This window comes from Ranitomeya imitator, chromosome 5, assembly GCF_032444005.1.
Source record: "Ranitomeya imitator isolate aRanImi1 chromosome 5, aRanImi1.pri, whole genome shotgun sequence".
NCBI classification, from domain to species: Eukaryota; Metazoa; Chordata; class Amphibia; order Anura; family Dendrobatidae; genus Ranitomeya; species Ranitomeya imitator.
This window is the reverse complement of record NC_091286.1, coordinates 360,552,471-360,575,995: the sequence shown is the minus strand read 5'-3', so window position 1 is coordinate 360,575,995 and position 23,525 is coordinate 360,552,471. Positions and strand designations below refer to the sequence as shown.

General features: G+C 43.1%; 1 protein-coding gene across 2 annotated transcripts in view; it reads right to left on the bottom strand.

Moving 5' to 3' along the window:
- SLC17A5 (solute carrier family 17 member 5) overlaps positions 1–23,525 on the bottom strand; it is a 75,888-nt gene that overhangs the window by 1,125 nt on the left and 51,238 nt on the right. For both annotated transcript variants that reach the window (XM_069726557.1, XM_069726558.1), the window contains exons 6-10: positions 22,954–23,072; positions 22,580–22,738; positions 13,746–13,878; positions 12,957–13,104; positions 329–419 (exon numbers count right to left, since the gene is read on the bottom strand). In XM_069726557.1, the coding sequence (XP_069582658.1) occupies positions 329–419; positions 12,957–13,104; positions 13,746–13,878; positions 22,580–22,738; positions 22,954–23,072 (650 nt within the window). The remainder of the gene's footprint in view (positions 1–328; positions 420–12,956; positions 13,105–13,745; positions 13,879–22,579; positions 22,739–22,953; positions 23,073–23,525) is intronic.

Sequence of the window (23,525 nt, the reverse complement as noted above, 5' to 3'; positions counted from 1 at the left end):
TAGCCAATCAGTGGTCGTTTAATGGCTGCAAGTTGATCAGTGTAAAAGCCCCCTTAGAGTTCTTGTTGCTTAAAAGTAATCAACACTTCAAAATAGTCCCCTTTAAGGGTATGTACGCTAAAATATTTTATGTGGATTTTCAAGCAGATCCCCTTCACACCAGGTTTTTTCCATGGATTTTGAACATACTCGAAGCTGTAGGAAGGGGGGAATAGCAACAAAACTAGAAAAGACTACAGCTCATAATAGATGGAACTGTCCATATGGAAACTAAGAAGTGGATTCCACGCGTGGCTCATTTTAAATAAATATTTTCTAATATACTTACTTCATGAGTTAATGATTTGGCAATGACTGGCCCAACCATTCCAGGAATTGTAGCAAATGTGTTTGTGATTCCAAGTAAAAGACCAGCAAAACTGTAAATCAAGAAAGGACACAAAATCAAGCCGACAGCGGATATCAGAAATTGGCAGCCAATTAAAAAGACATTAAAGATTGTGCTTCATATAACAAATAAGTTAGTTTACGGTCTTTGTACAAACAATTTAAGGAGGTAAATTACATCTGGCCATGCATCAAAGATAGTTGTTCAGCTTAGCTGAGCGTTCATGTGTTTTCTGTGCGGAGGGAGGAGAAAATCGCTGCCAGACAGCTCTGGAAGTGGCTTATTGCCCGAGAAGAAAAGGAAAAGGTGCTTATATACAAAACAAGTCAATCCTTTTCTTCCCTGAGCCATTAACTTTTTTTTTTGTCGACATAGCCGCTTGAGGGCTTGTTTCTTGCGGGACAAGTTGTAAATTTGAATGACACCATCAATTTTATCATGTGTTGTATGGAGAAAATGGAAAAATATTCCAAGTGTGGCAAAAAAAATAAATTGTGGAATTGCGCTTTTTGCTAATTTACAGCATTCATTTTACAGTAAAAATGACCAGACAACATGTTTCTCCAAGTCAGTCCGATTACAAAGATACCAAAGCATGCACAGCTTTTGTTTTCAAGTGGTGATAATAAAGTCAAGAGATTTGTAAAAGAACAAACGTTTGTGACCCCATTTTCCGAAATCTGTAATGTATTACATTTTGTGGATATGGAGCTGTGTGAGGGCTTGGGTTTTTTTGCACCCTAAGCCTATGTTTTTATTGCTATTTTGGGGGTCAATATGAATGTTTTAATTGCCACTTATTAAAATGTTTTTTTGTTGTTGTTGCATCCGAAAAACTGCAATTATTTTCTTGCTGCAGCATTTATCTATTGGAAAAATGGATTTTGTATTATAGATAGGCTGCACTTAAGAACGCAGCGATATCAAGTGTGCATGTTTTTTTATTTCTTAATTTTTAATGGGGGAAAAGGGGGAGATTTGAATTTTTTCATAACTTTTTTTTACTTTTCACTATATTTGTAAAGGTATGTGTCCACGTTCAGGATTTCATCAGGATTTGGTCAGGACTTTACGCAGGTAAAATCCTGACCAAATCTGCCCCTGAGGTCACTGGCAGGTCACCTGCGTTGTTCTTGCGTTGTTTCAGCATTGTAAACAGACTTGCTGCGTTCTTAAAAGACGTGCCGCATGTCTGTTTCCGCGGGTCTGCCACATGCGTCTTTTAATGCATAGTGGAGACGGGATTTCATGAAATCCCCTCCATTATGCTGTAACATCTGGACGCTGCGTGTTTGACGCTGCGGCTGAACGCAGAGTCAAACACGCAGCGTTTCCTGAACGTGGAAACATACCCTTAGTCTCCTTAGAGGACTTGAACCTGCGATCATTTGATCACCTGTACTGTGTATAGCAGCGCCACAGTATTACTGTATGTAGGAAAAATCACTTTCTAATACTGTCATGACAGTCACAGGGGGTCTTCAATAGACACAAGGCTGTCATGGCAACCCATTGGTGACCCGAGATCACATCATGGGCGTATAGAATTGTATGCCCTTTGCCGGTGAGCTGTAAATGCTGCGGTCACAGATTGACCGGCATTTGACAGATTAACAGCTGCCAGCAGCCAAAATGCGGGATCAGCTTGCGATCCTGCATCAAAGGCAGGGAGCTGGTACTATATACATCATATGTCATTAACAGGTTAATAGAAGGTTAGCCAATCCCCAATTTTGGCAGGATCAAACAACTTTAATCGATTGTGTATGGGGGTCTTAAGATGACTATCATATCATTGCTTAAGTGACAATTTTTTGGATAATATTGTAGTCATCTCGCCTCATGAATGCAAACTGTCTGCTTTCTTTTTTTTTTTCAAACCGCTTGGGCAAAACGAAAGCTGTACTATGGTTTATTGCTATAGATAAAGATATTGTTCCGTGTAGACAGTTTTAATAAATCTGACCACCATCAAATGGCGACTTACAGAATAACACCTTTCCCACATAAAATTAAGTTCTATGTCCTAAGTAAAGTACAAGTTATTGAAGCAAATCCCGCACCAAATATGGTAGATGTCGGCAGGGTTATGCATCCAGCATCTGCCTGTAACAGTAGTGACTGGAGCTAGCTCTGATCACTGATGCTTAAATAGAACCAGTCATGTTGATTTTAGTTATTAACCCCTTCATGACCCAGCCTATTTTGACCTTAAAGACCTTGCCGTTTTTTGCAATTCTGACCAGTGTCCCTTTATGAGGTAATAACTCAGGAACGCTTCAATGGATCCTAGCAGTTCTGAGATTGTTTTTTCGTGACATATTGGGCTTCATGTTAGTGGTAAATTTAGGTCAATAAATTCTGCGTTTATTTGTGATAAAAACGGAAAGTTGGCGAAAATTTTGAAAATTTCGCAATTTTCACATTTTGAATTTTTATTCTGTTAAACCAGAGAGATATGTGACACAAAATAGTTAATAAATAACATTTCCCACATGTTTACTTTACATCAGCACAATTTTGGAAACAAAATTTTTTTTTGTTAGGAAGTTATAAGGGTTAAAATTTGACCAGCGATTTGTCATTTTTACAACGAAATTTACAAAACCATTTTTTTTAGGGACCACCTCACATTTGAAGTCAGTTTGAGGGGTCTATATGGCTGAAAATACCCAAAAGTGACACCATTCTAAAAACTGCACCCCTCAAGGTATTCAAAACCACATTCAAGAAGTTTATTAACCCTTCAGGTGCTTCACAGCAGCAGAAGCAACATGGAAGGAAAAAATGAACATTTAACTTTTCAGTCACAAAAATTATCTTTTAGCAACAATTTTTTTATTTTCCCAATGGTAAAAGGAGAAACTGAACCACGAAAGTTGTTGTCCAATTTGTCCTGAGTACGCTGATACCTCATATGTGGGGGTAAACCACTGTTTGGGCGCCCGACAGGGCTTGGAAGGGAAGGAGCGCCATTTGACTTTTTGAATCAAAAATTGGCTCCACTCTTTAGCGGACACCATGTCACGTTTGGAGAGCCCCCGTGTGCCTAAAAATTGGAGCTCCCCCACAAGTGACCCCATTTTGGAAACTAGACGCCCGAAGGAACTTATCTAGATGGATAGTGAGCACTTTGAACCCCCAGGTGCTTCACAAATTGATCCGTAAAAATGAAAAAGTACTTTTTTTTTTCACAAAAAAATTCTTTTAGCCTCAATTTTTTCATTTTCACATGGGCAACAGGATAAAATGGATCCTAAAATGTGTTGAGCAATTTCTCCTGAGTACACCAATACCTCACATATGGGGGAAAACCACTGTTTAGGCACATGGTAAGGCTCGGAAAGGAAGGAGCGCCATTTGACATTTTGAATGAAAAATTATTTCCATCGTTAGCGGACACCATGTCGCGTTTGGATAGCTCCTGTGTGCCTAAACATTGGCGCTCCCCCACAAGTGACCCCATTTTGGAAACTAGACCCCCCCAAGGAACTTATCTAGATGCATATTGAGCACTTTAAACCCCCAGGTGCTTCACAGAAGTTTATAACACAGAGCCATGAAAATAAAAAATAATTTTTCTTTCCTCAAAAATGATTTTTTAGCCTGGAATTTCCTATTTTGCCAAGGATAATAGGAGAAATTGGACCCCAAATATTGTTGTCCAGTTTGTCCTGAGTACGCTGATACCCCATATGTGGGGGTAAACCACTGTTTGGGCGCACGGCAGGGCTCGGAAGGGATGGCACGCCATTTGGCTTTTTAAATGGAAAGTTAGCTCCAATCATTAGCGGACACCATGTCACGTTTGGAGAGCCCCTGTGTGCCTAAACATTGGAGATCCCCCAAAAATGACACCATTTTGGAAACTAGACCCCCAAAGGAACTAATCTAGATGTGCGGTGAGGACTTTGAACCCCCAAGTGCTTCACAGAAGTTTATAACGCAGAGCCATGAAAAAAAAAAAAAAAAAAATATTTTCTCAAAAATGATCTTTTAGCCTGCAATTTTTTATTTTCCCAAGGGTAACAGGAGAAATTTGACCCCAAAAGTTGTTGTCCAGTTTCTCCTGAGTACGCTGATACCCCATATGTGGGGGTCAACCACTGTTTGGGCACATGCGTTGCGTTTGCAGAGCCTCTGATGTGGCTTAACAGTAGAAACCCCCCACAAGTGACCCCATTTTGGAAACTAGACCCCGAAAGGAACTTATCTAGATGTGTGGTGAGCACTTTGAACCCCCAAGCGCTTCATAGAAGTTTATAATGCAGAGCCGTGAAAATAATAAATACGTTTTCTTTCCTCAAAAATAATTATTTAGCCCAGAATTTTTTAATTTTCCCAAGGGTAACAGGAGAAATTTGACCCCAATATTTGTTGTCCAGTTTCTCCTGAGTACGGTGATACCCCATATGTGGGAGTAAACTACTGTTTGGGCACATGCCGGGGCTCAGAAGGGAAGTAGTGACTTTTGAAATGCAGACTTTGATGGAATGGTCTGCGGGTGTCACGTTGCGTTTGCAGAGCCCCTGGTGTGCCTAAATAGTAGAAACCCCCACAAGTGACCCCATTTTAGAAACTAGACCCCCCAAGGAACTTATCTAGATATGTGGTGAGCACTTTGAACCCCCAAGTGCTTCACAGACGTTTACAACGCAGAGCCGTGAAAATAAAAAATCATTTTTCTTTCCTCAAAAATTATGTTTTAGCAAGCATTTTTTTAGATTCACAAGGGTAACAGGAGAAATTGGACCCCAGTAATTGTTGCGCAGTTTGTCCTGAGTATGCTGGTACCCCATATGTGGGGGTAAACCACTGTTTGGGCACACGTCAGTGCTCGGAAGTGAGGGAGCACCATTTGACTTTTTGAATACGAGATTGGCTGGAATCAATGGTGGCACCATGTTGCGTTTGGAGACCCCTGATGTGCCTAAACAGTGGTAACCCCTCAATTCTACCTCCAACACTAACCCCAACACACCCCTAACCCTAATCCCAACTGTAGCCATAACCCTAATCACAACCCTAACCGCAACACACCCCTAACCCCAACACACCCCTAACCACAACCCTAATTCCAACCCTAACCCTAAGGCTATGTGCCCACGTTGCGGATTCGTGTGAGATATTTCCGCACCATTTTTGAAAAATGCGCGGGTAAAAGGCACTGCGTTTTACCTGCGGATTTTCCGCGGATTTCCAGTGTTTTTTGTGCGGATTTCACCTGCGGATTCCTATTGAGGAACAGGTGTAAAACGCTGCGGAATCCGCACAAAGAATTGACATGCTGCGGAAAATACAACGCAGCGTTTCCGCGCGGTATTTTCCGCACCATGGGCACAGCGGATTTGGTTTTTCATATGTTTACATGGTACTGTAAACCTGATGGAACACTGCTGCGAATCCGCAGCGGCCAATCCGCAGCCAAATCCGCACAGTGTGCACATAGCCTAATTCTAAAGGTATGTGCACACGCTGCGGAAAACGCTGCGGATCCGCAGCAGTTTCCCATGAGTTTACAGTTCAATGTAAACCTACGGGAAACAAAAATCGCTGTACACATGCTGCGGAAAAACTGCACGGAAACGCAGCGGTTTACATTCCGCAGCATGTCACTTCTTTGTGCGGATTCCGCAGCGGTTTTACAACTGCTCCAATAGAAAATCGCAGTTGTAAAACCGCAGTGAAATGCGCAGAAAAAAACGCGGTAAATCCGCCATAAATCCGCAGCAGTTTAGCACTGCGGATTTATCAAATCCGCAGCGGAAAAATCCGCAGAGGACCAGAATACGTGTGCACATACCGAAACCCTAACCCTAACCCTAGCCCTAACCCTAGCCCTAACCCTACCCCTAACCCTAACCCTACCCCTAACCCTATTCTAACATTAGTGGAAAAAAAAATTTCTTTATTTTTTTATTGTCCCTACCTATGGGGGTGACAAAGGGGGGGGGGGGGGGGGGTCATTTATTATTTTTTTTATTTTGATCACTGAGATATAATCTATCTCAGTGATCAAAATGCACTTTGGAACGAATCTGCCGGCCGGCAGATTCGGCGGGCGCACTGCGCATGCGCCCGCCATTTTGGAAGATGGCGGCGCCCAGGGAGAAGACGGACGGGACCCCGGCTGGATCGGTAAGTATGATGGGGTGGGGTGGACCACGGGGGGGGGGGATCGGAGCACGGGGGGGAATCGGAGCGCGGGAGGGGTGGAACGGAGCACGGGGGGCGTGGAACGGAGCACGGGGGGGGCTGGAACGGAGCACGGGGGGGCTGGAATGGAGCACGGGGGGTGGGGGGTGGAACGGAGCACCGGGGTGTGTGGATCGGAGTGCAGGGGGGGTGATTGGAGCACGGGGGGGGGGGGTGATTGGAGCACGGGGGGAGCGGACAAGAGCACGGGGGGGGGAGCGGAGCACTGGACGGAGGGGAGCCGGAGCAGTGTACCGGCCAGATCGGGGGGCTGGGGGGGCGATCGGTGGGGTGGGGGCACATTAGTATTTCCAGCCATGGCCGATGATATTTCAGCATCGGCCATGGCTGGATTGTAATATTTCACCAGTTATAATAGGTGAAATATTACAAATCGCTCTGATTGGCAGTTTCACTTTCAACAGCCAATCAGAGCGATCGTAGCCACGAGGGGGTGAAGCCACCCCCCCTGGGCTAAACTACCACTCCCCCTGTCCCTGCAGATCGGGTGAAATGGGAGTTAACCCTTTCACCCGATCTGCAGGGACGCGATCTTTCCATGACGCCACATAGGCGTCATGGGTCAGATTGGCACCGACTTTCATGACGCCTACGTGGCGTCATGGGTCGGGAAGGGGTTAAACTGGCCCCACTGTTTTGTTATTATTGCAATGTGCATCACGTACATGGTTTTCTAAAATAAAAGCTCCCAGTATTATGTTTAAATAACACTTTATCAGTAGGGGAATGCTTCACATACCTTTTATTTTAGTTATAGGGGTGCGCTTTTTATCTTTTTAGTCACAAATCAGTCTGTGTTGTTCAAATTATGCACGCCCACAGCATTACGATTAATTATTTACATCTGTAATCATGTTCTACTTGCTATACTATCATGTATACATGTAAATTTTTGCACATGCATTGCTAATGGGTGGAACTAGGCCTATTATATACAATAGGTTTATATGCATTGCTTAAAAAAAAATAAAGGAAACACTTAAACAACACAATGTAATTCATAGTTAGTAAGGCCGAAAAAAGACATTTGTCCATCCAGTTCAGCCTATATTCCATCATAATAAATCCCCAGATCTACGTCCTTCTACAGAACCTAATAATTGTATGATACAATATTGTTCTGCTCCAGGAAGACATCCAGGCTTCTCTTGAACCCCTCGACTGAGTTCGCCATCACCACCTCCTCAGGCAAGCAATTCCAGATTCTCACTGCCCTAACAGTAAAGAATCCTCTTCTATGTTGGTGGAAAAACCTTCTCTCCTCCAGACGCAAAGAATGCCCCCTTGTGCCCGTCACCTTCCTTGGTATAAACAGATCCTCAGCGAGATATTTGTATTGTCCCCTTATATACTTATACATGGTTATTAGATCGCCCCTCAGTCGTCTTTTTTCTAGACTAAATAATCCTAATTTCGCTAATCTATCTGGGTATTGTAGTTCTCCCATCCCCTTTATTAATTTTGTTGCCCTCCTTTGTACTCTCTCTAGTTCCATTATATCCTTCCTGAGCACCGGTGCCCAAAACTGGACACAGTACTCCATGTGCAGTCTAACTAGGGATTTGTACAGAGGCAGTATAATGCTCTCATCATGTGTATCCAGACCTCTTTTAATGCACCCCATGATCCTGTTTGCCTTGGCAGCTGCTGCCTGGCACTGGCTGCTCCAGGTAAGTTTATCATTAACTAGGATCCCCAAGTCCTTCTCCCTGTCAGATTTACCCAGTGGTTTCCCGTTCAGTGTGTAATGGTGATATTGATTCCTTCTTCCCATGTGTATAACCTTACATTTATCATTGTTAAACCTCATCTGCCACCTTTCAGCCCAAGTTTCCAACTTATCCAGATCCATCTGTAGCAGAATACTATCTTCTCTTGTATTAACTGCTTTACATAGTTTTGTATCATCTGCAAATATCGATATTTTACTGTGTAAACCTTCTACCAGATCATTAATGAATATGTTGAAGAGAACAGGTCCCAATACCGACCCCTGCGGTACCCCACTGGTCACAGCGACCCAGTTAGAGACTATACCATTTATAACCACCCACTGCTTTCTATCACTAAGCCAGTTACTAACCCATTTACACACATTTTCCCCCAGACCAAGCATTCTCATTTTGTGTACCAACCTCTTGTGCGGCACGGTATCAAACGCTTTGGAAAAATCGAGATATACCACGTCCAATGACTCACCGTGGTCCAGCCTATAGCTTACCTCTTCATAAAAACTGATTAGATTGGTTTGACAGGAGCGATTTCTCATAAACCCATGCTGATATGGAGTTAAACAGTTATTCTCATTGAGATAATCCAGAATAACATCCCTCAGAAACCCTTCAAATATTTTACCAACAATAGAGGTTAGACTTACTGGCCTATAATTTCCAGGTTCACTTTTAGAGCCCTTTTTGAATATTGGCACCACATTTGCTATGCGCCAGTCCTGCGGAACAGACCCTGTCGCTATAGAGTCCCTAAAAATAAGAAATAATGGTTTATCTATTACATTACATAGTTCTCTTAGTACTCGTGGGTGTATGCCATCCGGACCCGGAGATTTATCTATTTTAATCTTATTTAGCCGGTTTCGCACCTCTTCTTGGGTTAGATTGGTGACCCTTAATATAGGGTTTTCATTGTTTCTTGGGATTTCACCTAGCATTTCATTTTCCACCGTGAATACCGTGGAGAAGAAGGTGTTTAATATGTTAGCTTTTTCCTCGTCATCTACAACCATTCTTTCCTCACTATTTTTTAAGGGGCCTACATTTTCAGTTTTTATTCTTTTACTATTGATATAGTTGAAGAACAGTTTGGGATTAGTTTTACTCTCCTTAGCAATGTGCTTCTCTGTTTCCTTTTTGGCAGCTTTAATTAGTTTTTTAGATAAAGTATTTTCCTCCCTATAGTTTTTTAGAGCTTCAATGGTGCCATCCTGCTTTAGTAGTGCAAATGCTTTCTTTTTACTGTTAATTGCCTGTCTTACTTCTTTGTTTAGCCACATTGGGTTTTTCCTATTTCTAGTCCTTTTATTCCCACAAAGTATAAACCGCTTACACTGCCTATTTAGGATGTTCTTAAACATTTCCCATTTATTATCTGTATTCTCATTTCTGAGGATATTGTCCCAGTCTACCAGATTAAGGGCATCTCTAAGCTGGTCAAACTTTGCCTTCCTAAAGTTCAGTGTTTTTGTGACTCCCTGACAAGTCCCCCTAGTGAAAGACAGGTGAAACTGTACAATATTGTGGTCGCTATTTCCTAGCTGCCCGACCACCTGCAGATTTGTTATTCTGTCAGGTTTATTAGATAGTATTAGGTCTAAAAGTGCTGCTCCTCTGGTTGGATTCTGCACCAATTGTGAAAGATAATTTTTCTTGGTTATTAGCAGAAACCTGTTGCCTTTATGGGTTTCACAGGTTTCTGTTTCCCAGTTAATATCCGGGTAGTTAAAGTCCCCCATAACCAGGACCTCATTATGAGTTGCAGCTTCATCTATCTGCTTTAGAAGTAGACTTTCCATGGTTTCTGTTATATTTGGGGGTTTGTAACAGACCCCAATGAGAATTTTGTTACCATTTTTCCCTCCATGAATTTCGACCCATATGGACTCGACATCCTCATTTCCTTCGCTAATATCCTCCCTTAAAGTGGACTTTAGACAAGACTTTACATAGAGACAAACCCCTCCTCCTCTCCGATTTTTACGATCCTTTCTAAACAGACAGTAACCCTGTAAGTTAACTGCCCAGTCATAGCTTTCATCTAACCATGTCTCGGTTATTCCCACTATGTCAAAGTTACCTGTAGATATTTCTGCTTCTAGTTCTTCCATCTTGTTTGTCAGGCTTCTGGCGTTTGCGAGCATGCAGTTTAGAGGATTTTGTTTTGTTCCAATCTCCTCACTGTGGATTGTTTTAGAAATGTTCTTACCTCCCTTCTGAGTATGTTTTCCTGGGTCTTCTTTGTTCAAGTCTAATGTTTTTCTTCCCGTCCCCTCTTCTTCTAGTTTAACGCCCTCCTGATGAGTGTAGCGAGTCTTCTGGCGAATGTGTGTTTCCCAGGTTTGTTGAGGTGTAGTCTGTCTCTGGCGAGGAGTCCATCGTACAAGTAATTCACACCGTGGTCCAGGAATCCGAATCCTTGTTGTCTGCACCATCGTCTTAGCCAGTTGTTTGCATCAAGGATCCTGTTCCATCTCCTGGTGCCATGCCCGTCTACTGGAAGGATAGAAGAAAAAACTACCTGTGCATCCAGTTCCTTTACTTTCTTCCCCAACTCTTCAAAGTCTTTGCAGATTGTCGGTAGGTCCTTCCTTGCCGTGTCATTGGTGCCAACATGTATCAGAAGAAATGGGTGGACGTCCTTGGAGCTGAAGAGCTTTGGTATCCTATCGGTCACATACTTGATCATCGCACCTGGAAGGCAGCATACTTCTCTTGCAGTTATGTCCGGTCTGCAGATGGCTGCTTCTGTGCCTCTCAGTAGTGAGTCTCCCACCACCACCACTCTTCGTTGCTTCTTGGCTGTACTTTTTGCTGTCACTTGTTGCTGTGTGCCCTTTTCTTTTTTGCTTGCTGGTATTGCTTCATCCTTAGGTGTGCCATCTTCATCCTCTACAAAGATTTGATATCCAAGTCAATCACAGTTCTGTGAAATCAACTTGTCCAGTTATGAAGCAACACTGATTGTGAATCAATTTCTCTTGCTGTTCTGCAAATGGACCATACAACAAGTAAAAATGATAGGCAATTCGCAAGACAACCCCTATAAAAGGAGTGGTTCTGCAGGTAGTGACAGACAATTTCTCTGTTCTCATCCTGTTTGTCTGTTTTGGTCACATTTGTATTTTGTCATTGCTCACAACCCTGGAGGTATGTTCAGTAACATGAGGCGGTGTCTACAGTACAACCCGCAGAGGTTGGTCAGATAGTGCAGCTCATCAAGGATGGCACATCAATGTGAGCTGTGGCAAGAGGTGAAGCAGTGTCTGTCAGCACAGTGTCCAGAGCATGGAGAGGATACCAGGAGACCGGCCAGTACACCAGGAGACATGGAGGGGGCTGTAGGAAGGCAACAGCCTACCAGCAGGACTGCTACCTCCTCCTTTGTGCAAGGAGGAACAGAAGTAACATTGCCAGAGTCCTGAAAAATAACCTCCAGGGGAGGTGCGAGGCCCCAACATCCACACATGGGTGTTGTGCTTACAGCCTAATACCAAGCAGGGTGATTGGCATTTGCCAGAGACCACAAAGAATGGCAGATTTAACAATGGCAACCTGTGTTCATCACGGATGAGAGAAGGTTCACACTAAGCACATGTGTCTGCAACATATCCAGCATGACCGGTTTTGCAGAGGGTCAGTAATCGTGTGGGGAGGCACCTCTTTGGAAGGAAGCACAGCCCTTCATGTGCTAGCCAGAAGTACGCTAACTGACATTAGGTACCGGGATGAGATCCTCAGACGCACTGTGAGACCATATGCAGGTACAGTAAGCCCTAGGTTCCTACAGATGCATGACAATACTAGGCCTCATTGGGCTGAAGTCTGTCAGCAGTTCCTGCATGATGAATGCACTGATGCTATGGACTGGCCCACCTGTTCCCCAGACCAGAATCCTATCGAGCACATCTGGGACATCATGTCTCGTTCCATCTACCAAAGCCACGTTGTACCACAGACTGTCTAGGAGTTGACTGATGCTTTAAATCCAGGTCTGGGCGGAGATCCCTCAGCAGAACATCTGCAGCTTCATCAGGACCATGCGTAAGCATTGTAGGGAGGTCATACAGGCACATGAAGGCCACACACACTATCGAGCATCATAACCTTGTCTTGAGGCATTTCCACTAAAGTTGGTTCAGCCTGTAATTTGATTTTCCCCTTTGATTTTGAGTACCATTCCAAATCTATACCTCCATGGGATATTAATTTTGGTTTACAGCGATCATTTTTATGTATTACTGTTCTCAACACATTCTACTATGTAATGAATAAAGATTTGCAAATGGAACATTTAATTCAGTGATATCTAGGATGTGGTATTTTAGTGCTCCCTTAATTTTTTTGAGCAGTGTATATAGTTGTAATACTTATTAATGACATTGAGCCCCTATTTTACACTTTTGTAATAAACTTACCAATTGATGCCTGCATTTTTTTTTTTTTTAATACTTGGATATGATATAATATGTATTTTAAACGACTTTAATAAAGATTATACATTTTATACTTCTGAGTAGGATTATAGTTTGTGCACACTCAATTTATATTACTTTGTGAATTGCTCGTTTTAATACGCAAGATTCCTAGTTAGAAAACCACATCCAAGTTACAGTACTTACGATGGTGCGATGTCTAAATGATTAATATTATATCCAGACATGCTGAATCCTCCAAGTGTGGTCGATAGTGTAAGAAATACAACAGCTAAAGTATAATCACAACCCGTGTAACCGGCCGCCAACAGGAAGACCGCAGGACCAATCATTCCTACAAATGAGAAGGCATTGTTGGTCAGACAGGGTTAGGATATGACAATGCTAGGGAAAAAACAGCTGCTAATATCTGTGTGCCACATGGTAACACTTAGTAACAAAGACCTATGAAATCCCATTCTGGACCACAAGTCCAGCATTTTAAAATGGATGAAAAAGCGCCAGCTATTATTTATATGCAAGAAGCGTTTTTGGGCATACTAGTAGGAGTAAGGCTCATAGTGTATCTGAAATGTGTAAGCTATGCGATTGTTTCACTAATGCGCCTCTATTAGCGCCTTCTGACTACAATTCAAACCTTATGTCATAATAAGGTGTAAGCGTTATGGTGCTGGAGACCACTTTTCCAAGAATACCATTTTGATACTAGAACCAGAGACCCAGCCTGGTGCTTTATCTTCATCAAGCAGAACTCGTAACTAATATGACAGCCCCTGTTCTAATAGAAAATAATAAGGGGTAAAAATCACAGCGGATTTGAAATACGCAAGCTAAGAAATAATTTGATGAATACACATCTTTTATTTTATCTATCTGATCTGTTACCCAACAATCATGTGATTGCTGGGATTAAAAAACGCACTACAGAATCCTAACATAATCCTCATTTAACCTGAACAATTGCACAGAACTTACCCACAGTGTTAAATATCTTGCGGACGACAACTGTTGAGAAATTCAACCTTTCCCTCATGAGATCTGCAACATAACCAGTAAGGATCATACAAAGCCAACATCCAAAGTAAGGGAGGGCAGAGAGAAAGCCATTCTGGGAGTAAACAAAGAAATACAATTAATTAACTCAATTTGTTGTAGACAATTTATCTGAACAACCCAAATCGGAGCAATCTTCAGAGCATTACTAAAGGTACCGTCACACTAAGCGACGCTGCAGCGATACCGACAATGATCCGGATCGCTACAGCGTCGCTGTTTGGTCGCTGGAGAGCTGTCACACAGACAGCTCTCCAGCGACCAACTATGCCGGTAACCAGGGTAAACATCGGGTTACTAAGCGCAGGGCCGCGCTTAGTAACCCGATGTTTACCCTGGTTACCAGCGTAAAAGTAAAAAACAAACACTACATACTTACCTTCCGCTGTCTGTCCCTCGGCGCTCTGCTTCTCTGCCCTGTGTAAGCACAGCGGCCGGAAAGCACAGCGGTGACGTCACCGCTCTGCTTTCCGGCCGCTGTGCTTACACAGGGCAGAGAAGCAGAGCGCCGAGGGACAGACAGCGGAAGGTAAGTATGTAGTGTTTGTTTTTTACTTTTACGCTGGTTACCAGGGTAAACATCGGGTTACTAAGCGCGGCCCTGCGCTTAGTAACCCGATGTTTACCCTGGTTACCAGCGAAGACATCTCTGAATCTGCATCACACACGCCGATTCAGCGATATCAGCAGGAAGTCCAGCGACGAAATAAAGTGCTGGACTTTCTGCAGCGACCAACGACATCACAGCAGGATTCTGATCGCTGCTGTGTGTCAAACTGAACGATATCGCTAGCCAGGACGCTGCAACGTCACGGATCGCTAGCGATATAGTTTAGTGTGACGGTACCTTAAGTGTGACTACAGAACTGGAATTATGTTGCTCGAGAATCGTAATATGTATCAGATGGTTTAGGTAAACATGAAAAACAGCAGACAAAGCGTACAAAACTTTGTAGAAGCGTCAACATTTGTAATTGTTAAAGCCAAATAAATATTTATTTATTATGCCCTCTGGAGACATGGGGGTCCGCTAGCCGAAACCACATGGACCAAGGATCATCCCATTGAACGCCCGCTCTTGTTTTACCGCGGGCATGACACAGGGTCAGGGTAAAACAGTGTGGCAATACTTTATTGAACCACAAAACAGGCAAATAACACAGTCAGTCCCAGCAAAATACCCAAGATGGTGAAAATTACAGAGTCTCACCCTTCCGCTTACTCAATGGGATAAGAGCAGATGTGACTTCAGAGCTTCCAGGGTGGATTACCCCCACCTGTGACACACACAGAGAGGAGGCAACGACAAGCTTAGGAAGCTGACAGTCCATTAAGGTACAAGGCCAGGTGACCAGAGGGTCACAACCTGGCTTCTCCAAACAGCTCCATGGAGCCAGGCGACTGGTAGATCACATTCCTGGCTTTCCCAAACGTATCCATGGGGCTCAGGTGACTGTTGGGTCCAAATCCTGATGAGCCCAAAAGTATCCATGGTTCAATGATTGTCAATGGAGCAGATCTGTATTTTCAGCTAGGGCCATGGTCCCCGCTAAGATGGCATCCTGTAGTATGTCAAATGTGTGTCCCTTGTGATGGAGCCATGATCTGGCAGCTATCCTGTAGAGTGTTCCTGCTTGTGGTTCTGCAAAGCGTATCTGGGTCTTTGGATGTCTGGATCTCCTAGCGGTCTGGATGTTTCTTCTTACAGAGGCAAATATCCCCCATTTATTTTTCACAATTGGTGTTCTTCACAGGTCTGTGGAGTCTAAGCCAAACCTCTAACTCCTCAATTTCCATGACACCAACTCTGACTCCACAGCCCTGGTTCTTCAAGTTAGCACCCAGAAGTCAAGAGGAAGAGGTGATGAGATCAACCTGCCATCTAATCAATTTGCGTAGTCTTTAACCCTTTGTAAGTCAAGCCACAGGACCCATACAATAGTCATTCAACGTATTAAGCAAACATCTATTGTCCAATGACTCCGCATCACTGACTTGCAAAGATAGCAGACAATAAGTTGTAGGAGCTGATATAAGAAGCAAACATTAGCCATTCAAAATATTAAAAATCAACATTTAAGACTCATGACAACAGTTTATGATTCTTGACCAACTGAAGAACAAATGCATGAATTCAAAAGTCAACATGTAGATAAGTCTATTCCTCCTGGCTTACTGAAAATAGACATCTCTTTTTAGGTCTTGCAGGCTGCCATTTGTTTACTATGTTGGACCTGCATGGCTTTTTTTTTTTTCTTTTAAATAAATTTGTGAAACACGGAAAGAGTCGAGGAGTGTAATTTCAAGTTTAATATGTGCGTATGTTCTTTTTTATCTTTATACTTACTGGGTTAGTAATGGGGGTGTCTGATAGATGACTCTCCATTTCCAACACCAGGGCTTGATGCCAGCTGACACTACGCAGCTGATATCAACTCCATAAAACCATTAGCCCAATTGCCACTGCACCAGGTCCATCAGGGAGAGCCGATTTGAAGCACCAGAACTGGCTTATCCAATGTCCTTCGTCACTTTTGGGGTAGCAGCAGGCTGGTATTTTTTGGCTGGGAAGGGCCCAATAACCATGGACCTTGCCAGCCTGATAACAAGCCCACACCTGTCTGCTTTACCTTGGCTGGTTATCAAAAATGGGAGGGGGGGGGGGGGGGACTCCACATCATTTTTTACAATTATTTATTAGGTTAAGAACAGCCGCTAAAGGATGCATGTGTATATGCAAGAGGGAGAAGGACATTACTTTACTGAACTCTTTGCTTTGGGCAACTTCCTGTTTACTTTCTTGCTTGTACCTATGATATCTTTATTTAGAAGAGTTTTTTTATTTTTTTTATTTACACCTCATAACCGCACTTACAATGCATGTGTTTTTTTTTTTTAACTGCGAATTTTCCACATCTAATGCAAGTCTATGGGGAAATTCTGCAGAGAAGACTCAGCGACTCCTCAACAGAAATTGTCTTGCTTAAAAAAGAAGCACAGTGGGCACGTGATTTTTCTATTTTCCATCCACTGTGCTTGTACTGTACAAGGCAGCGTTTTCGACGTAGCAAAAATATGCTGCGTCCAGAACGGTAGTAAGCATTCAGCCCATGTCTCATTTTTAATGGCACCATTTTAGGATACATACAATGTTTTGTTTAAAGAGGGAGGGATGGAAAGTAAACAGGAATTTTGCCACAGTTTTTTGGTCTAGCTTTCATATTGCTCACCTTCTGATACAAAAGATATGTTAAATTTATACTCCAGTTCAGTGTGATTACTGCAAAGCTAAATTAATATTTTTAATTCCCTAAACAATAAGCATACTCACAACATTAAAAAAAGCGAAGAACTCAATGTTTTAATCTGCTGCAAAGAAAAAGCACCACTCCAACACCATTCAAGTAAACAAACGGACTATTTGAATTCACCCATTAGACTTTTACACTTACCTTGGTTTTGCGTCCCGTTTTTTGCGACTTCAATAGATTTCTATGGGGTTGCAATAATTACACAGAGCGCCGTACGGCCGTGAGAGCCGTATTTACGGCTGTGAAAAAATATCAAGCCAGCTCGCTCTTTTTCACGGCTTATGGACTCAGCCCCCATTGAAAATCAATGGGGCCGCAAAAACAATGGACGCTTGTTTTTGCAGTGCACAGTGACTTCCGATTTTGCGGAACACCGTTTTCTTTTTCCCAATACTTTTTCCATAGTATTGGAAACCTGGAAAACGGCAGTCCGCAAGTATTTTGTGGTCCGTTACTGCGGCAGACCGTGAAAAATGCGGCGACATGGCCCACAAAAAACACTTCAAGTGTAAAAGAAGCCTTAGTGTTAATACTCCACGTTTTGGCTTCAAGCATGAAGAAGAAGGCATAGTATTGCATGAGAAGGTGAAAAGCTGAGTATTAACATTAATTGATGAATACTTGTGATGAACGAGTGTGCTCATTACTCGAGTTTTCCGAGCATGATCGGGAGTTCTCCGAGTATCTTGGGCGTGCTCGTAGATTATGTTTGAGTCCCCGCAGCTGCATGATTTGCAGCTGCTAGACAGCCTGAATACATGTGGGGATTCCCTACCAAACAGGCAATCCCTGCATGTGTTCAGGTTGTCTATCAGTTGCAAATCATGCAGCTCTGGAGAGGCAAACATAATCCACGAGCACTCCCAAGATACTCTGAGAACACCTGAGCATGCTCGGAAAACTCGAGTAACGAGCACACTCGCTCATCACTAGTGAATAGTCTTTTTTTTTTTTTTTCACTTAAATTATGTTGGAGTGCTGCCTCTTCTGGCTTAGACAAAACTTTTGAGTATTTGTCCTGGGGCTTGCACTCACATTTTATTCACCAGTGCTGCTTTAATTCTGTTCCTTATCTACAGTATGTGTGATTTTGCATTGCCATATTCTATAATCTGAGAGTCACAGCATAGTTTTTTCAAAACTTTTCAGTCATTTGAGCTTGATGAGCGCTTCGTTTTTAGATTTTTTCTATTGTAGTGGACTCTGGGTTTATTTGTATTTTGTCCAGGAATAAAGAAATTTATTTTTACTTTTAACTTTTGTTGTTGCTACTAGGGAACTTGAAAACTGATGTTATTATATCTGGTATGTTATTCAGTAATAATTCTGTATTGCAATGCATTTTTTATTATTATTCTATCTGTGACGTGCAGACTATTAAACCATGCCTCTGGTAGGGCCTAAAAAGCTTATGTATTTTATGCCTCAAAGCCATGGTTACACCTCTGTTTGCCATAACAACCCACCAACTACATGCAATTGTTTTATGTGATTATTAGATGGAGACCCGATGCGATCGCATCGGGAGGACGGTAATGTCACGATGGGGGCAGGCATGTGGCGCTGTTGTTGCCTAATGGCATCCTGTGATAATCTAATGAGTTTTGCATCAGGGGACTCATGTGCTTGACGCCTACGCTTAAATGCATTGTGTTTGTCCCAGAGATGTTGTTGCTCTTCAAGAGCCTCAGGTGCCCTTTGTTGTCTTCGACGTTGTGCCTTTGCTGCTTTCCTTTTATTGCCATTGGCGTCCTTTTTAAGAGGAGCCATGTTGGCGTTGATATTTGCTTTTTAAAGGGGTTTTCCCACCAACAAAAGTTCATTTTAAAAATTGTATGTCTGACCGTGTACCAAACATACCACAGCTCCTGGGAGGAAGCAAAAGACAATACTGGCATTACAGCAGGAGATCGTAGAGGATACATTTTGCGAGGTAAAATATTTTTTTAAAAGCAGTCAGTGAAATATTTTACCTCACAAAATGAATCCACTGTGGTCCCCTGCTGTAATGTCAGTATTATCTTTTGCTTCCTCCCCTACGTGACGCCGGGTTGGCCGGAAATGAGGTAAGTCAGCAACGCCACAATCAGAGAGCACCACAGTCCAGGGCAGCGCAATGGTAGCTACCACTCCTATTCAATATTATGAGCGGGGAAGACTATCCACCTGACGCATGCGCCGTCTTTTTGCAGGCATGCTCGTACTGCAGACCCGGCGCTTGCGTATTTGTGTTCTCTGTGTAAGCCTGTATTGCAGGCTCGGCGCCTGCGCATTGGTGCTCTCTGATTGTGGCGTTGCTGACTTACCTCATTTCCGGCCAACCCGGTGTCTCGCACAGCTGATCTGAATCCTCTGGTCTCGGTACGTGTACTTAATCCCAGCGGTGCTCTAGTACTTACACTTCTGCCCCTGACGAAGCCGTGTGTGGCGACACGCATTGGGCTTTGCAGCCCTGTGGACCCCTCTTGTATCTTTTGCAATAGTTTTGTTCTGGTGCCTTTCACCGTTTTTGTATCTTCATTATGGTGTCTCCTCTACTTCTATGGAAATCCCTCTTTTATCTATTTTTACCATGGCTGGTCATGTTCAATAGGTAGTATCTGTTATATTCTTTGCAAGGATCGGACAAATTTGTATTGTTTTCCACCTTGCCATATGGGTACATATTACACTTTATTATTATGATATGCATGACTGGTACTATGATGATCATAATATTGGCGGTCATTTAACTGAAATGTATCTACCCTTCTCACCTGAGCATTGTTTGTACATGTATACTGAATTGCAGCAGCCTGGCATCTTGAATATTGGATATAGGTATGTGGTTACTAATAAACCCATAATAACAGGCTTTTTTGTATTATAAGCTTTACCAACTGTTTTAGTTGTGAATAACTCTCCCCACCAGGTGCCAAAATAAACAATTGTATCACCAGACTATTTGCCTTTGTATATAAATCTATCAGATCCTCTATTCATTATGGTGTTGTGATATATAATTATTTTGTGGTTCCATGGGGATGTATCCATCTAATGGGGACATTTTTGGGTTTTTAATTGTTTTTAAGGTATTTTAGTCTTTTTGCACAGTTGAATAAAGTATTTAATTGTTTACATTGTTTGGTGATCTCCATGGTAGCGTGTTCTTTTCTCTTTGTTTAACTGTTAAGTCTTTTTACACGCTTTAGGATTGATCCCTACCATATTTCTGACTTTTTCAATGGTGCCCTCCTTTTGTTTACAAATTTTGCCATCCTGGAATCCTGTGGGGTGCAGTAGATAAAGCAGTCTTTTTTGCTATTTAAAAGGTATTTAGAAAAATGTATATATTTTATTTTAGTACATTTCTTAGAGAACCCCTTTAACGATCATGCTGCTGCATAGAGAACATGAGGCGCAGCACAGAAAGGGGTTAAATGTAATTTTAAAAAGCCATGAAAACAGGCAGCTTTATTAATGTGCATGATATGATCTGATCTGTATAACAATAATGCCTGCTATTCTGCAGTCCTAGTTACTTAAATACAGAGCCATCTGCCGATAGATATACGTTTCATGTTTTGCTAGGTTACAATTGTTAATATGCAGCATGCAAAAATTCTTCACGCAATATGTGCAAAACTGGAAAATAAAATTATTAATTTAATAAAGTAATTTGAGACTGCCTTTTGACTACACCAATATATGCCACACTACCTCCACACCCCGCCCCCTCTCTGTTGGAGTCCCTTAAGGCTCTGTCCTAGGGCCTCTACTTTTTTCCATCTATACCCTTGGCCTAGGACAACTCAAAGTCCCATGGCTTCCAGTACCACCTATATGCGGACGACACTCAGATCTACCTCTCTGGTTCAGATGTCGCCTCTCTTCTGTCCAGAATCCCAGAGTGCCTGTCAGGCCAGGATCACACATGCGAGAAACACGTCCGTCTGTGAGATCCAAGCTCTGGCGCCATCACTTGGGAGTGGAGCGTGCGGCTCCGTGTGTTGCTATGCGGCCCCACGCTCCGCTCTGGAGTGCCGGTGCCACAGCTTGGATTTCACATGCGAGACACGGATGTGTTTCTCGCATGTGTGATCCCGGCCTCAGACATATCCTCCTTTAACTCTCGTTTCCTAAAACTCAAGACAAAACCGAACTCATCATCTTTCCCCATCTCGCGTATCCCCCCTACCTGATCTATCTATTATGGTAAACGGCATCACGCTCTCTCCCGCACCTGAAATCCGCTGCCTTGGGGTAACTCTCGATTCTGCCCTGTCCTTCAAACCGCACGTCCAAACTCTTGCCACCTTCTGTCGCCTCCAACTCAAAAATATTGCCAGATTCCGTTCCTTCCTCAGCCCACAATCTAATAAAACTCTTGTGCATGCCCTCATCATCTCCCGCCCCGATTACTGCAACACCCTCCTCTGTGGCCTCCCTGCTAACTCCCTTGCACCACTCCAGTCTGTCCTCAACTCTGCTGCTCGCCTAATCCTTGCTACTCCCGTTTCTACCCTCTGCAAATCCCTCCACTGGCTCCCAATTCCCCAACGAATCCAGTTCAAACTACTAACACTGATCTACAAAGCCATCCACAACCTGTCCCCTCCCTATATCTCTGAACTAATCTCCCACTATCTTCCCTCACGTAATCTTCGATCCTCCCAAGACCTCCTACTCTCCTCCACACTTATTCGTTCCTCACGCAACCGCCTCCAAGATTTCTCCCGAATATCCCCCATCCTCTGGAATTCAACGCCTCAACACGTCCGATTATCCACCACCTTCTGATCCTTCAGACAGAACATGACAACCAATCTCTTCAGGAAAGCCTACAGCCTGCAATAATCATTCTGCTGCCTCACCAACCACCCGAGCTGCTGCCACGTCACCAACCACCCGAGCTGCTGCCACGTCACCAACCACCCGAACTGCTGCCGCCACGTCACCAACCACCCGAGCTGCCGCCACGTCACCAACCACCCGAGCTGCCGCCACGTCACCAACCACCCAAGCTGCGGCGTCGCTGCCGCCCCACCAACCAACCGAGCTGCTGCCCCACCAACTACCCGAGCTGCCACCTCACCATCACCAGTACTGCAGCACACCGACCTCCTGTCTCTTCCCCATTATCCTGAAGAATGTAAGTCCGCAAGGACAGGGTTCTCTACCCTCTGTACCAGTCTGTCACTGTAAATTTGTTTACTGTTAGCGATATCTATAACCCTGTATGTAACCCCTTTTCACATGTACAGCACCATGGAATTAATGGTGCTATATAAATAAATTAATAATAATAATAATGCCTTCCTGTTCTAAAATCCAAATCCAGGTAACTGCTGCCTGAAAGGTCCTGGACAAGAAAAACAAAGACATTCAAACTTTAGGGAACATCTGTTAATGAATTAGTCTGTTCTCAAAAGTGAAAAGTTTAGCGGTGTCCTACCCTGGACTTACCTCTTGCTCATTAAAACGTAAAATTTCGTTCATGTAGGTAGGCAATAATGTCAGGAGAGTGTAGAAGGTCCAATTATAAGAAAAATGAGCTACAACTATAGCCCACAGGGGCAATGATTTCAGCATAGCACAAATCGGTACATCTGTGTCCCTAGAGAGCTAGAAAACAAAAGTCAGGAGACAGATTTCATTATTACTAAATTTGATAAATAGCTTAATGATTTAGCTAGACCAGGCCCCACAGGCATGATTTAACACAAATTTGTGAGGCCCCCTAACTACAATGTAGTCTCTGACTAGCTTAATCTTTTCCACAAATAAAGCTAACAAAACACCAACATAGAAAAAGTACAAAAGACCCTAAATCTACTTACCTCATGTTTGAGGGATGACAAAATATATTCTTTCTCAGAGTCCGAAATTGAGCGATGGGTTTGAGGAGTGTCACTGACTATGCATAACCACAATATAAACCATAAAACACCTAGAGCCCCTGTTCACAGAGAGAAAAACAGAGAGTTAATACACATGCCGTCAGCTGAAAGCTGGAATTTCTGTGTGCCGGGCCTTAACACATTGACCGCTGTCATCATTATTGCCCCCCAATCAGCGACTATCTGCTGCAGACATTACTGAGACGCTGAGGTAAAGTCCCTAGGACGCTAATATTGTTCATATAATACCATATAATCTTGATTCATTGGGGTATGTACTGTATATATCAGTAGACAGTTTTGAAACAATAATCTCAGCTACAGATATATAAGTGGGCAGCGGCAAATGTGTTAAACGAAACCAGTCAGTGGATTCATGCTGCCTGAACTGGACGCTGGCTGTATCATTTCAGCCATGTATATTTTACACGGCGGCATTTCAGAGAAGGCATACTTTGAAAACCTGGATGGATATTATGCATTTTGGAAAACTAGTCAGTCAGTTTAGAAGA